Source organism: Elephas maximus, chromosome 7 (genome assembly GCF_024166365.1).
Source record: "Elephas maximus indicus isolate mEleMax1 chromosome 7, mEleMax1 primary haplotype, whole genome shotgun sequence".
Lineage (NCBI taxonomy): Eukaryota > Metazoa > Chordata > Mammalia > Proboscidea > Elephantidae > Elephas > Elephas maximus.
In genome coordinates this window covers 121,194,636-121,210,075 of record NC_064825.1, presented here as the reverse complement: position 1 = coordinate 121,210,075, position 15,440 = coordinate 121,194,636, and the positions used below count along the sequence as shown (strand labels likewise).

The 15,440-nt window shown below is 38.4% G+C and overlaps 1 protein-coding gene across 1 annotated transcript; it reads left to right on the top strand.

The window, feature by feature from the left end:
* The first annotated feature begins 7,939 nt into the window (after positions 1-7,939).
* On the top strand, positions 7,940-12,651 carry LOC126080611 (olfactory receptor 1440-like). Its single transcript, XM_049891798.1, has 2 exons — positions 7,940-8,019; positions 11,703-12,651. Exons 1-2 carry the CDS (start codon positions 7,940-7,942, stop codon positions 12,649-12,651), a joined length of 1,029 nt encoding a protein of 342 aa, XP_049747755.1.
* The last annotated feature ends 2,789 nt before the right edge of the window (positions 12,652-15,440 follow it).

Below are 15,440 nucleotides of genomic sequence, written 5' to 3'. Positions count from 1 at the left end.
TGTTGTGTGCCTACAGCCATCCTCCCGTCCTTGGAGAAGGTAAAAATTTGCGTTGGGAGAATAGATAATTTGCCAGCTCCACTAACCGAGGGAGCTCAGGACAGAAGCGGCTCCTGTCTAGGCATAAACAGTCTATGGCCTTTAAGTACCTTTTCCCTCTGTATGGACCTGTGTGGGCCCATTTCAGGAGAATAGGCCCTTGTCGACAGACTCCAACTGTTTCAGCGGCGTGGCGGAAAGTTGGGTGTTTGATGTTTGTCATTGCTTTGCCTATTAAACAGTGTCCTTACCTACCCACATCAGTGGCCCAGGGACTGGTAGCTCCACTCAGGTCACCCAGCCACCTGCGACAGGGGTCCAAGGATAACTGGTACCTCCCAGTCCTTACAACCAAAAACATTGGATGCCCATGGTCCATCTGTAGAACCCCCTGACCTGTACACTCTAGGGAGCAGGGACACGCTTTCCTCAGACACACATGGGAGACTATTCTCAGCCCCCTACCTTGTTCAGAGTCTGACCCACTGCTGCAACCAGATACCAGTACCTACACCAATCACCCCTGCCCCTCTAAGACTATAGGACAGAACCTGTACCACACACTTGATGATCAGCTAGCTGGACACCTGAGCTGAATTCATACAAGAAAAGTGAAAGGACTCCTAGACTGATAAAACTGATTACTCCTCTAGCCATCTGGAGACAGGACGTCAGAGCTCCAAAGGCGAAAATAATCAAGCTAGCTCACTCAAGCAACCCATCTGGGAATATCAGAAGAAAACAAAGCAAGAAGCTACGACACAGTAACCAAACATAAATTAAACGAATACAATAACTTATACATGGCTAAGAGACAACAGTCAATATTAAGTCCCGTAAAGAAAACATGCACCAAAATGAACTCAAAATGGATCAAAGACCTAAATATAAAGTCTAAAACGATAAAGATCATGGAAGAAAAAATAGGGACAACATTAGGAGCCCTAATACATGGCATAAACAGCATACAAAACATTACTAACAATGCAGAAGAAAAACTAGATAACCAGGAGCTCCTAAAAATCAAACACCTATACTCATCCAAAGACTTCACCAAAAGAGTTAAAAGATTACCTAGAGACTGGGAAAAGGTTTTTGGCTATGATATTTCCAGTCAGCACCTGATCTCTAAAATCTACATGATACTGCAAAAACTCAACTACAAAAAGACAAATAACCTAATTATAAAATGGGCAAAAGATATGAACAGATATTTCACTAATGTAGACATTCGGATAGCTAACAGATATATGAAGAAATGCACAAGATCATTAGCCATTAGAGAAATGCAAATCAAAACTACAATGAGATTTTATCTCACTCCAACAAGGCTGGCATTAATCCAAAAAATACAAAACCATAAATATTGGAGAGGCTATGGAGAGATTGGGACACTTATACACTGCTAGTGGGAATTTAAAATGTTACAACCACTTTGGAAATTGATTTGGCGATTCCTAAAAAGCTAGAAATAGAACTACCGTACGATCCAGCAATCCCACTCCTTGAAATGTATCCTAGAGAAATAAGAGCCTTTACACGAACAGATATACCCATGTTCATTGCAGCACTGTTTACAATAACAAAAAGTTGGAAGCAACCAAGGTGCCCATCAACGGATGAATGGATAAATAAATTATGGTATAGTCACACAATGGAATACTAAGCATTGATAAAGAACAGTGATGAATCTGTGAAATATTTCATAACATGGAAGACTCTGGAAGGCATTATAGTGAGTGAAATTAGTCAGTTACAAAAGGACAAATATTGTATAAGACCACTGTTATGATAAGTACTCGAGAAATAGCTTAAAGAACTCCTTTAGGTGAAGGGAAAGACAGCACAATACAGGCGAGGTCAGCACAACCTGACTAAACTAAAAGTAAAGAAGTTTCTGGAATAAACTGAATGCTTCGAAGGCCAGCGCAGCAGGGACGGGGGTTTGGGGACCATGATGTCAGGGGACATCTATGTCAATTGGCATAATACAGTCTATTAAGAAAACATTCTGCATCCCACTTTGGAGAGTGGTGTCTGGGGTCTTAAACACTAGCGAGTGACCATCTAAGATGAATCAATTGGTCTCAACCCACCTAGATCAAAGGAGAATGAAGAACACCAAGGACACAAGGTAATTATGAGCCCAAGAGACAGAAGGGGCCACATATATCAGAGACTACATCAGCCTGAGACCAGAAGAGCTAGATGGTGCCAGGCTACAACTAATGACTGCCCTGACAGGGAACACAACAGAGAACCCCTGAGGGAGCAGGAGAATAGTGGGATGCAGGCCCCGAATTCTCATAAAAAGACCAGACTTAATGGTCTGAGACTACAGGGACCCAGTCGGTCATGGCCTCCAGACCTTCTTTGGCCCAAGACAGGAATCTGCCCCAAAGCCAACTCTTCAAACAGGGATTGGACTGGACAATGGGTTGGAGAGGGATACTGGTGAGGAGTGAGCTTCTTGGATCAGGTGGTCACTTGGGACTATGTCGGCATCTCCTCCCTGGAGTGGACCTGAGAGGGTAGAGGGTGTTAGAAGCTGACAAAATGGACATGAAAAGAGAGAGTGGAGGAAGAGAATGGGCTGTCTCATTAGGGGAAGAGCAATTGGGAGTGCGTAGCAAGATGAACGTAAATTTTTGTGTAAGAGACTGACTTGATTTGTAAACTTTCACTTAAAGCACAATAAAAACTAAAAAGAAAAAAGTATAAAAGTATTCGATCATTGAGCTGTCCTGGTATTCATTCACTCTGACACTTATGCCAACAGTATTTAGTGGACACCTTCTAGTGTGCCAAGTGCCGAAAGAGAAAGATTGATAACACACACACCCTTCTTTAGAATCTCATGGTCTAGTAGTGGACATGATTTAAAAATAAATAATGTCAATGCAAAGTGTTACAATACAAAAATAAAAGGATATTCAAAGTACATGACTGTTTTAAAGCCTGCCTCTAATATCTAAGGTAGCGATTCACCATTATAGCCATATTGTCTTATATTCCCTGTACCAAAAAAAAAAAAAAAAGTTGCCATCAAGGTGATTCCAACTCATAGCAACCATATAGGATGGACGGGAAGAGAAATGTGATCCAACCAAATGTGGAAATTATTGAACAATGTCATTAATATCACATACAAGTATAATGCTTCTGAAGATCATTCAAAAAACGGTTGCAGGAGAATATCGACAGGGGAATGCCAGAAACTCAAGCCAGATTCAGAAGAGGACATGCAATGAGGGCTATCATTGCTGATGTCAGATGGGTCCTGGCTGACAGCAGAGAAGGCCAGAAAGATGTTTAGCTGTGTTTTATTGACTATGTAAACGCATTCAACTGTGTGGATCATAACACATATGGATAACATTGCAAAGAATGGAAATTCCAGAACACTTAACGGTGCTCATGAGGAACCTGGACATAGACAAAGAGGCAGTCTTTTGAAAGAACAAAGGGATACTGCATGGTTAAAAGTCAGGAAAGGTGTGCATCAGTATTGTATCCTTTAACTTTCTTGTTCAATTCGTATGCTGAGCAAAAAGTCCTAGAAGCTGGACTGTATGAAGCTGAGCAAATAATCTGAGAAGCTGGACTATATGAAGAAGAGCTCAGCTTCAGGATTAATAATCCACGGTATGCAAACGACACAACCTTGTTTGCTGAAAGTGAAAAGGACTCGAAGCACTTACTGATAAAGATCAAAGATCATAGCCTTCAATATAGACTGCACCTCAACATAAAGAAAACCAAAACCCTCATAACTGGGCCAATAAACAACATCATGATAAACAGAGGAAATATTGATATTATCAAGGATTTCCTTTTGCTTGGATTCACAATCAATGCCCAAGAAAGCAGCAGTCAAGAAACCAAAGACACATTGCATTAGGGCAAAAGTGCTGCAAAAGACCTCTTTAAAGTGTTAAAGAGCAAAGATGTCCCTTTGAGGACTAAGGTGCACTTGACCCAAGCTGTGGTATTTTCAATTGCCTCATATGCATCTGAAAACTGGACAATGAATAAGGAAGACCAAAGAAGAACTGACACCTTTGAATTACGGTGTTGGTAAAGAACACTGAATATACTAAGGACTTCTAGAAGAACGAACAAATCTGCCTTGGAAGAAGTACAGTCAGAATGCTCCTTAGAAGTGAGGATGGTGAGACCTCATCTCACGTACTTTGAACATGTTATCAGGAGGGACCGGTCCTTTGAGAAGGACATCATGCTTGGTAAAGTAGAGGGTCAGCTAAAGAGAGGAAGACCCTCAACGAGATGGACTGACACAGTGAGCACACAAAGAACAGTGTTTCATTCTGTTGTACATGGAGTAGCTATGAGTCAGAACCAACTTGATGATGCCTAAGAACAACAATGACAGGACAGAGTAGAAGTGCACTAGGGGATTTCCAAGGTGATAATCTTTATGGAAGCAGACTCCCATATCTTTTTCTCATTGAGTGGGTAGTGGGCTCAGAGCGGGGACCATTCAGTTAGCAGCCAAAACAAATGCTTAATCACTGTGCCAACAGGGCTTCTAGTAATGCTCATATATATAAACACTTAATATATGATAAATGAGTTATCAGAAATCATTAAAAATCAAATTGTTTTATAGATTAAACGGCACAACCAAAAAACCCTTTCCCATCGAGTTGATTCCAACTCATAGTGGCCCTATAAGACAGAATAGAGCTTCCCCATAAAGTTTCCAAGGAGCGCCTGGTGAATTCAAACTGCTATCTTTTAAAATTTTCACTCTCCACACCATAAATTAAATTTTGGATTGTTTGAGGAGTTAACATATGGCCCCTGTTGCCATCGAGTTGATTCTGACTTATAGCGACCCTATAGGACAGAGTAGAGCTGCCCCATAGGGTTTTCAAGGAGCGCCTGGTGGATTCGAACTGCTGACCTTTTGGTTAGCAGCCACAGCTCCTACCCACTATGCCAACAGGGTTTCCTAAAACATGTCGAGCCTAAAAAAAAAAAGAAAAAGTAAAAGTAGGTAAATATTTAACTCGTCTCTGAATTGGGAAGAACACTGTTTAAAATAAATGGGAAAAAATTACAGCAGAATGAGTCCCTGTAAAAAAATGAAATTTTCTTAATGTTAACAAGTTTTGAATGAAATGAAAATGGGAAACTAGGAAAATGAACTTGCAATAATACAGCAAAGCTCCTCTCCAGAAGTTTATTTTATGCAGTTTCTGAAGTATGAAACATTGACTTCAAATTTATTTTTCACAGCAATCACTTAGATTCCACTTAAATCCAGTAGATGTGAATTGGTCAAAGTAAACACTATATACCCATTAATACTACAATTTATGATAATGTGTATGAGTCATTTAAATAATATGTATGATAACATGTTGAGTGAAATAAGTACATTACAATATTCCATGTGTAACAGAAAAGACTAAAAAAAAAATCATAATGAAAAGTTTTAAATGAAGTTGGTATCTAATAAATTAGAATCAATATTCTAGTGATTGTTTGGTCTAAAAAAAAGTATTCTGAACTTGAAAGAGCCATAAAGTGAAAATACAATTAGCTAGGGAAAACTCCCACATTTCTGCTGCCATCAGACTAGGGAACAGTTTACCCTGAGAGGTTAATTACCTATCCTCTCTCCACCTTGATCCTAAGGAGCCATTTAATTGAATCCCAGGTGGAAGCCCCTCCCTTATCGTGGATGGACAGATTACATCCTCAAAGCAGAGCCTGGAGGAGCCAGATTCCCATAGAAATGTGCCTTTAGAAGACAATTGCGAGTAAGTAATCAATGAATTTCCCAGGGATCTGGGGCACCTCAAGAGTCAGGGCCTGGAGGGGGAGTGCATGGTGCTGGATTTCCCAGAGTCCAATGGACTAAACAAACACCAGTGGCCCATCTTACTCACAAAATCTGGATGGCCTTGTGGTCATCGGTAGCATGGGGTAGCATAGTAATGTTGGCATTCTATGACCTGGCTGCCATATTGGGACCCTCCTTCCTCCAGACTGCCATGTCTTCCCAGCATCTTTGTATTTACAGGCTGTCTTCTCTCTCTGTGCCTCAGGTATGCTCAGATCTCAGGTCCTTTCTCCTGGGAAGTTACATGTTTTCCCTCAATGGAGAGTTATAACAAAAACAAAAATATGCAGCTAAGTGAATGATATCTTGAATTTAGGAATTTGCCATGGTATGAAGGGAAGTTTGCTATGATTCCTTTTACCTTTCTCCCCATGCCCTTGTCATGTTCTAAAACAACTGTATTTCCCAACAGCTGCGTTTATTACATAATAATTTATACTTAGTGTAATCAAAGCAATAGTTTAGAGTTTCCGTTTGCTTACCATAGTGTTGGATAGCAAGAATTTTGGAGTTTCCTGGCCTTGGTCCAAAATATCTGCACTGCCATTCACTAACTGGTTGAACTTAGACAAGTTATTTAGCCTGCTGGTGCCTCAGTTTCCCCATCTGTAAATTGAGGAAAATAAAGCCAATAGAGAATAGATGAGAAGATGTATGTGAATTGTTGAGAACTGTGCCTGGCATGAAAAGTAAGTGGTCAATGAACAGAAATTATTTCAATTAATAACAGGTAACACAGAAACTTAATATAATTCTAGCAAGCAAAGAAACTTTACATTTTAATTGTCCTAAATTAAAATACAAACTCATTTAGTACTAGGAATACTGAGAATGGCTCTGCATTCCTACCCTCCAATAGTTGTTGTTAGTTACCATCAAGTCGGTTCTGACTCCCGGCGACCTTATATGTTACAGAGTAGAACTGCTCCATAGGGTTTTCTTGGCTGTAATCTTTAGGGAAGCAGATCGCCAGGTCTTTCTTCTGTGGTGATTTCAAACAGCCAACCTTTAGGTTAGCAATCAAGTACAAACTGCTCATGCCCCCTAAGCATTTCAGGCGTGTTCAGAAATGATTGAGGTAAGAAGTGGCTTACTGTACCTTTTACTGTCCGTTTAGTTCTTACTCCTTCAGAAGTCACGTTGCTATTGTAGTTGGAAAAATTCTTTCGAGCTTCTGATTTGACAACGTAAGCCACCTCTCTCCATGCACTTAGCACTCTCGGGGAACTGGTCACTTCTTGGTCAATCACCATTTCTTAAGATATCTGCTCTGCGAAATTAACTTTCTTATTCAACCAGCCACTCATATCACCCCCTAATTGTTTAGAGCATGAAGCAGAATCAGATAAAGTGACTGTTTCAATAACATTTGTTTCTACTCTAAGAGAAAACCTTTAAGAGAAAAGTCTTTAAAAAGTAATTTTAATTATCATTAACTATAATTACAAGAATCCATGATCTCAATTTTAAACAAGACTAACATAGTAACATATAATACCCTTTACCATGGCTTTCTAAAACACGCTGCAGCATCTAGTTGAAAAGTGAAATGGCTTAGTCAATTAAAAACTTAGTCTACAGTGATATCAAATATGTGACATGTTTGATTTGTTTTTCCTGAATAGACCAATTGTCTCAAGTTTTTAGAAAAGCGCCTTCACAGTTTTAGTGTTTTCATCAACCCTATTCACCTTTTGAAAAGTACTACAGAATTTTTTGATTGGCAGCATTTAGATCTGGTTGGATTCCTAGAGAGAACAAGTTTCCTAGCTCACATAATGATAGTAGAAGTGAGAGTTGAAATGAAATCTCTGTGCACGGACACATGAGATTTTTCATACCCACATTGATCCTTAACTTGGCCATGTGACTTGCTTTGGTGAATAAAACATCATGATGCAGTAGAGACCTGATAAGCATTTGCCATTGGGGCTTGCTCTCTTGGAACTCAGAGATAACCACCCTTAGAGGAATCCTGGATAACAGGCCATGTAGATAGAAAATGCCAGCCATCGCAGTTGGGGAGCAATGCATGTGACTGAAGTCATCCTGGACCATCCAGCCTCCATTGATCTACCAGCATGCTGCAGTCAGATGAGGGATCCTAGGTGAGACCAGCATAGCAACTGTCTGGTTAACCGACGTAATTATGAGAACTGACAAATAGTTGTTTCAAGTCACTAAGTTTGAGATGGTTTGTTATGCAGCAATAGGTAACTGATACAATAGGTGTTAAATAAATATTCAAAAAATATCTATTTTTGCCTAACAGCACAGCTTGAAGTTTAAGGAGGAAACACATAAAACGAAGAGAGCAGTGAGATTCTTACTGCACTAGAATAGTAGACATGTGCAGTGAGTGAGAGCATCCACAAAGGAGCTCCTGACTCATAGCAAAGACTTCCCAGAGTAAGCAAGGTATGCTTCCCTTTATATATTGCGTGTCCCCCCTTCATATCAAATCACCTATTTTCTTTGCCCTCCTTTCTGAAGATGTACAAAGAACAATAACAATGTTTTTTTATTGTTTCATCTTTCTTCTTCTGTTTCCCAAATACTGGTTTTGTTTCATTGGTGCCTTGCAGGTGTCTGAGAGTCAACCAGCATCACACATTCACTGAGCAACAGAGAACACTGTTGTGTGTAATTTTCTGTGCCTCAAAATGGTGAATTAATTTGAGCTTTATTACGAGAGAGGAATAAATGGAGAGCATTTAGCCAATGGGATATAAGGCTTTATTTAGGAAATACAGCATTCTCTTACATTAACTTGGAACGATAGAAAGCAAGAAAAGGAGAATCATCATTTGTTTCTCAAAAGAGTGTTAAACTGCCCTTGGTACCTTGTACTGTCCCCTTGGGTTGTAATCATGTGAATAATGCATTACAGCTCATTGTTACCTTCTGTTCCCCAAAAGCTTAGAAATGGTCCTTTCCATGTTGGGCAATTGCTCACCTGCCTTTACTTCCAAATTCGAAATGAACTTTTCCATAAATCGTGTTTTTGTTTGGGGTTCTAAAAACATTGTATCTGCAGAGAGTCCCTGTAGTAAAAAGAATTCTCAAAGAACATTGAGTTTCCTCCTAGAGGCTCAGTCAGCTTCCTGCTCTTGATTCCTTCCCGTTGACGTCACAGGTGATCAGACTGCACTAGTGTTGCTTGACCAGTTGACCCATTTCACATGCTTGAAGGAAAGTCAGGAAGTAGTGTTTATTCCACAGTACTGAGTTTCTTATTTTTAATCAGAGCCAGTAATTTGGTTGTTATGTCTTTGGTCTTGGATGGACAATGGAAAGTGAAAACAAACAACAAAAAGAAACTTGAAATAAGAATAACTTCAGGCACAGCAGGAAGTATGCTCTCTGTGGACTTTTCCACTTATGTCACCTCTCTCTGCCATCCCAAAATCAAACCCGTTGCCATCGAGTTGATTCTGACTCATGGTGACCCCACGAGTTTATTGTCATTAAATCATCACCAATCATCATCATCTACACATTTTCATTTCATATCTCTTGTTTATCAGTGAATTAGAAAAAGCATGTTTTGTGAATTAAACTTTTTTCTTTCTTTGAAATGTGATTAATAATACTAAACACCAAAACATCAATGATACTACAGAGCAAAAACCAAATCAATTTCACCGAAAGCATCTTTTTCATATAATTTTATTTATTCTGTTGGTGTTGATGTTGAGAACACACACAGCAAAACATACATTAATACAACAGTTTCAAAGCATTGTCTCAAATCTCAAAATAAGCTTATGGTTTGATGAGTTTAAGACATATGTATCCAAGAAGACACCTGACAAACCATGCCACAGAATACCACAGCAACTAGTATTTTTAGAAGAACCCTTTGTCCCATTTCTTGAAATAAAAATCTATGATAAATTCAAGCATTTATGTCTTTCTCTACTGAAAGTGTTCTGAGCACATGGAACATATGATTCAGGTCTTAGTGTGGGAACATTGTCTGGATCTTGCTGTGGTCATGTCAGGGACATGGACAGATGGTATTGAGTCATACAATTTCCCTTTCCCCGTAATTAGATAATCCTCTTCCTGGGGCGTTGAAATCACATTAATAGTGTCTTATAATGTTGAATCATTCTTACTCCAATGTGCTTGTCTACCATTATTACTGCTCCCTTAAACATAAAATAAAAATCCCTGTGATATAAGGAAAACAGTTATAATGACTTCATTTTACAGATGAGGAAACTGAAAGTACAGGGAAGTCACAGCAATATAAGGACAGAGCTGGGAACCTAAAATCTATGCCATCAGACCCAGCTGTTTCAGACAAGTCTGATTATTTTCTTAACATGATAAAAGCTGTTTTGAATATTATTATGTTTGTAAAAATTTTAGTATCACCTCTTCTACAGCCTCACTTAACAACTTCACCAAAGAGAAACTTTTATCTATTATTTCTTTCCAAATTAATATAAAAATGAAAGACAATAAAATTCTATTTGATTGACCTTGATGAGTTCATTATAAAGATTTTCTGGAGGCATAATTATGAGGACCATCCAAAAGATCTGAGTGGAAAAATGAGGGGAGATTATTCTTACTGGCTACCAAAATGTTCTATTATTTCTTCATAAAATAGGATGAAAAATAGTTATTAAAATATGGTACAGGACTGGACATATGGCATATGGAATTAAGGATTCAAAAAATAGAACAGAATAGGGAATCAATAAACAATAGCACTTACATCATAACAATGACTTTAATCAATGAAGAAATCATTCAGTTAGTTCTGCTGAGACAAGTGGATATCAGTTTGGGAAAACAAAGCCAAAAAATACCTCAAATTTATTCTTCACATTATGCCCTGAAATGTCTGGGACATTTTAAATGTAACTATGAAAGTACAAAAAAACTTTAAAAGTGTGTAAGAAAAAGTTGTGTCAAAAACTCTTTTTCAGAATCATAAAAATCACAGAAAATTGACTACCTAAAGGAATCTAAGGACATCTTGCTTGGTAAAGTAGAGGGTCAGCGAAAAAGAGTGGGGCCCTCAACAATATGGATTGACACCGTGGCTGCAACAACGAGCTCAAGCACAGCAACAATTGTGAGGATAGTGCAGGACAGGGCAGTGTTTTGTTCTGTTGCGCATAGTGTTGCTATGAGTCAGAACTGACTTGATGGCACCTAAGAACAACAACAAAACAGTACATACAGAAATATACTACATTAATATCATTGATGATTAACAGTAAATTTGGAAATGTGTCAGCAAAATGTTTGAAGGACAAAGAATTAAGATCCTTGATATATAAAGAACTCCTATGAATCGATGATGAACAATTTTCTAGACAAATGACCAAAAGATATAGATGAGCAATTCACTAAAATAAGTGCAAATTAAAATTAATGGAATAATGTTTTTTATCTGTAAGATTGTCAAAGATTCAAAATAAATAATTCTGGACAGTATTAATAAAAGGGCGGCAGGAGTATTGCTATGAAATCTTGATACTAGTGTAAATTGGTACAAACTTTTAGACAGTGATTTAGCAATGTGTGTGTGTATGTTTATAGAAAAAAAAAATTGAAAATACAGCCCAAACTATTTAGAGTAATAGGTAGATGTGTTCTAGAGTTAGTTAAAATGTTTTTTATAATTTTTTATGTTGTTAAAAAATTCTCTTGACTATGGGTCAAGTAAGTTACATAATATTAAAATAAAAACCAAAACTATTGTCATCGAGTTGATTCTGAATGTTAAAACAGTCAATCATTAATGTGAGGACCTCTCTGCAGAGTAAAGAAACTTCAAGACAGTGGCTGGAGGAAGGAACAATACAGCAGTCACCAACTTCATCCTCTTGGGATTCTCAGATTTTCCTAAATTCAAAATTGCCCTCTTTGTAGTATTCCTTGGGATATACCTCTTGACAATGGCCTGGAACTTGGGTCTTATCACCTTCATCAAGATGGACTCCCATCTGCACACACCCATGTATTTCTTCCTCAGCAAACTAGCCTTCTTCGATATATGCTATGTTTCCTCCACAGCCCCCAAGATGCTCTCAGACTTCTTCCAGGAGCAGAAATCCATCTCCTTCATGGGGTGCATCATGCAGTACTTCTTCTGCTCTAGCTTTGGTCTGAATGAGTGCTGTTTTCTGACAGCCATGGCTTATGATCGATATGCTGCCATTTGCAGGCCTCTACTTTACACAGCCATCATGTCCCCTAACTTCTGTCTGAAGATAGTTGTGGGATCTTGCCTAACTGAATTCTCTGGCTCATTTATCCAACTGTGTGCCTTACTTCAGCTTCATTTCTGTGGTCCAAATGTCATTAACCATTTCTTCTGTGACCTGCCCCAACTGATGACCCTAGCTTGCTCTGATACCTATTTCTTAGAAGTTATCGTTTCTGTGCTCACAGTGATCTTTGCACTGACTTCTGTGCTGGTTATCATGATATCCTATGGTTATCTTGTTGTCACCATTTTGAAGATCACTTCAGCTGAAGGCAGGTCCAAGGCTTTCAACACCTGTGCTTCTCACCTGACAGCAGTGACCCTCTTCTATGGCTCAAGCACCTTTGTCTATTTATGGCCCAGCTCTGGTGATTCTCTTAGCCAAAGTAAGCTTGCTTCTATTTTATACACTGTACTGATTCCCATGTTAAATCCTTTGGTCTATAGTCTCAGAAACAAGGAAATCAAAGATGCCCTAAACAGATGGAAGAAGAGAATTTTCTCCTGACATTATTGTTTTACAAGGTTTGCCTATATTATTCCAGGATAAGTGATACAAAATATGGATATAGGTTTTAAATAGATATACTTTAGTATCACTTCAAGATTGGTGGAAAATACTATTTGAGTCTGGCTAGACTTTCATCTATTTATCAGTAGTAATTACTGGTGTTTCTTAATGGGAATCTTAAGGCAGAATGTTCCTTTTCATCCTAATTTTTTTAAATAATCATGTTTGTGTTTTTGGTGAAAGTTTAGGCAGGAAATTCCCGTCACTTTTGATAATTTCTACACAGATTCTTCAGTGATATTTTTCACGATGTGTCAACTATCTATTTATGTTCTCATTGTTCCATGTCCAGTACTCTAGTTTCCCTGCTCCCTTATCTTCTCACCTTTATTTTAGTCTCTTGGCATTATTGATTATGGGGTGCCCTTAGGATTCAGGACAAAAACATACAAAAATGAACCTTATTAGCCTGTAGTAGGCTGTGTGTCTGTGTATCAGTATCTGCTTCCCCTCCCCACCCTAGAGGAGGATTATGCTTCTTCATCCCTTTGAACTGATGGTGGAATGTGGGAGTTTTTCTGGCAAATGAAACATGTTTGGGCATGACATATGTCACTTCCAGGCAGAGGCTTTATATATGTCTTTTCCTGCGTAGTTATCTCCCAGTGCTCCCATTACTGGATGACACAGGGTAAGGTTACCCTCAACTGACCCAAGATGGATATGTAGTGTTATCAAGAAATAAAACTTTATTTTGAATTGGTGATCAAGACAGCATATCTCAGCCTATGGTAACTACTATGGAAATTTGTACAGATAGTGGTGAGCTATTGTTTACAAAATTGAACCTTTAGCATTTTTGTCTTTAGGGCTAGCCCATGGGTGTGAAAGAAACTTACTACAAGCTAGAAGGATAAGAATTCATGTTTGGCACAATGAAGTATTTGGAACAACTCTCACATCAGGGTAGAGAGGGGTATGTTAAATAAGACATAAAAAGGGCAGACCATGAAGGATAGAGAAATTTAACTTGAATTTATCTGACACCATAATCTGCTGCTGTGGAGTCGATTTTGACTCATAGTGACCCTATAGGACAGAGTAGAACTACCCCACAGGGTTTCCAAGGCTGTAAATCTTTAGAGAAGCACACTGCCACATAGTGCTTTCTTTGTTCCTGTCACCAGATGAAAACTTCACCCTCTCTTTGCCATTTGGGACACGCCGGCATCCTGTTTGGGGGTTGTGTGTGACTCGCCTATTTGCCAAATGTTTTATCCTTCAAAACGACTCAGTTTAATTTTAGCAGAGTGTAAGTCTGGTGCTTCACTACAACAGTACGGAACTCCCCATTTACAGGAAATACAGAGGAAAACATATTAAAGTACACTATGGGGTGGCAATCAGCAGACTCCAGGATTGGAGATTCTCCACAAAATGAACATGAGTTTCTAAGAGGAATAAAGAAAAAAAGAGAGATAAGAGAAAACATGAAAACAGTGAAAATTTAATTTAGTGTTCAAGGATGAAAACCTGAGTGATAAAATTACTTAAAAAAGTGAGGAAGTGGTTATCATGACAATAGGCTCCCTTAGGTGGGAAGGAGGGGCTGTGATTGGTGGGGCAGGTGGAGGGCTTCTGGAGTGGATTGAAAAGTGTTGTCTTCTCACCTGGGTGCTGGCTACAAGGGTGTTCTCATAATAACTCATTAAGCTATATGTTTATTTGATGCTGTTTTCTGTGTCTGAATTATTTTTAATAATCAAGTTTAAAATTACAGACAAAAAGCAAGTAAAATATCAGATTATACTTATGTTAGAGTTAACATATGTAGTACAAATATAGTTACTGCTTGGGGTGATCACGAATATCTGAGTTTCATGTATATTATTAAAAATAAAATCAATACAAGGTAAATATCCCATAGTAAGGAAACCATTAGCTAAATGAAACTTTGAATAGTGTATTATTCAGCCACTGAAATAGTTCCGTAAAAACATGGACAGAAAAAAAATAGAGAAATTAAAACAATAATATTAGCGATAAAATTGCTAAGATGTATTGAGTTCCACCATGTGCAAGGCTCTTGACAGGTATCCTCTTATTTAAAATCACCCCAAACTTATCAGGCAGTTATTCTATGATCACCCTCAAATTACTGATCAAGGAACTGAGGCATAGTGAGGTTAAATTATGTGACCAAGGTCACAGAGCGCCTAAGTAACAGAGTGTAATCCAAGGCAGGACCATACAGTCTGAGAACATAATCACGAAACCCACAATGAATGACAGTTTTGTAAAAACTTTTAAGAGTTGAATGACCATACAACCTACTTTATGCTTGTCCTCACATTATTAATAAAGTCCCTCCCCCTCATGTCTAGGGAGTCCCCGGATGGTACAGATGGTTAACACGCTCAGCTACTAACCTAGAGTTTGGAGTTTCAAGTCAACCTTGAGGTGCCTCAGAAGAAAAGCCTGGTGATTAACCTCCAAAAAATTAGCCATAAGTCACAATTCATGGAAATTTTTAATTTTTTTAGTTTACTCTTATTTTTTTATAATTTTAAAATTATCTTCAAACTTTTATCAACTTATTAATTGCACTAAATGGTATATTCCTAATGGCTAAGAAGATAAAGCTAAAATAGACACAAATGTTGTATATAAATGTGCAGGACAGTGTCATTGTCAAATGCCTGACCCTGGGGTCAGTGTACCAGAGTGCTCCCAGCCCTGCCACTTACGTAAGGTCGGGACCATGGACAAGTGTCCTAACTTCCTGT

Excerpts from the sequence above, each read along its gene's own strand:
- LOC126080611 (XM_049891798.1), top strand. The coding sequence starts at position 7,940 with ATGCATGTGACTGAAGTCATCCTGGACCATCCAGCCTCCATTGATCTA. Across the intron at positions 8,020-11,702 it reads AGTCAGATGAGGGATCCTAG|AAACTTCAAGACAGTGGCTG; the intron begins GTGAGACCAGCA and ends TGCAGAGTAAAG.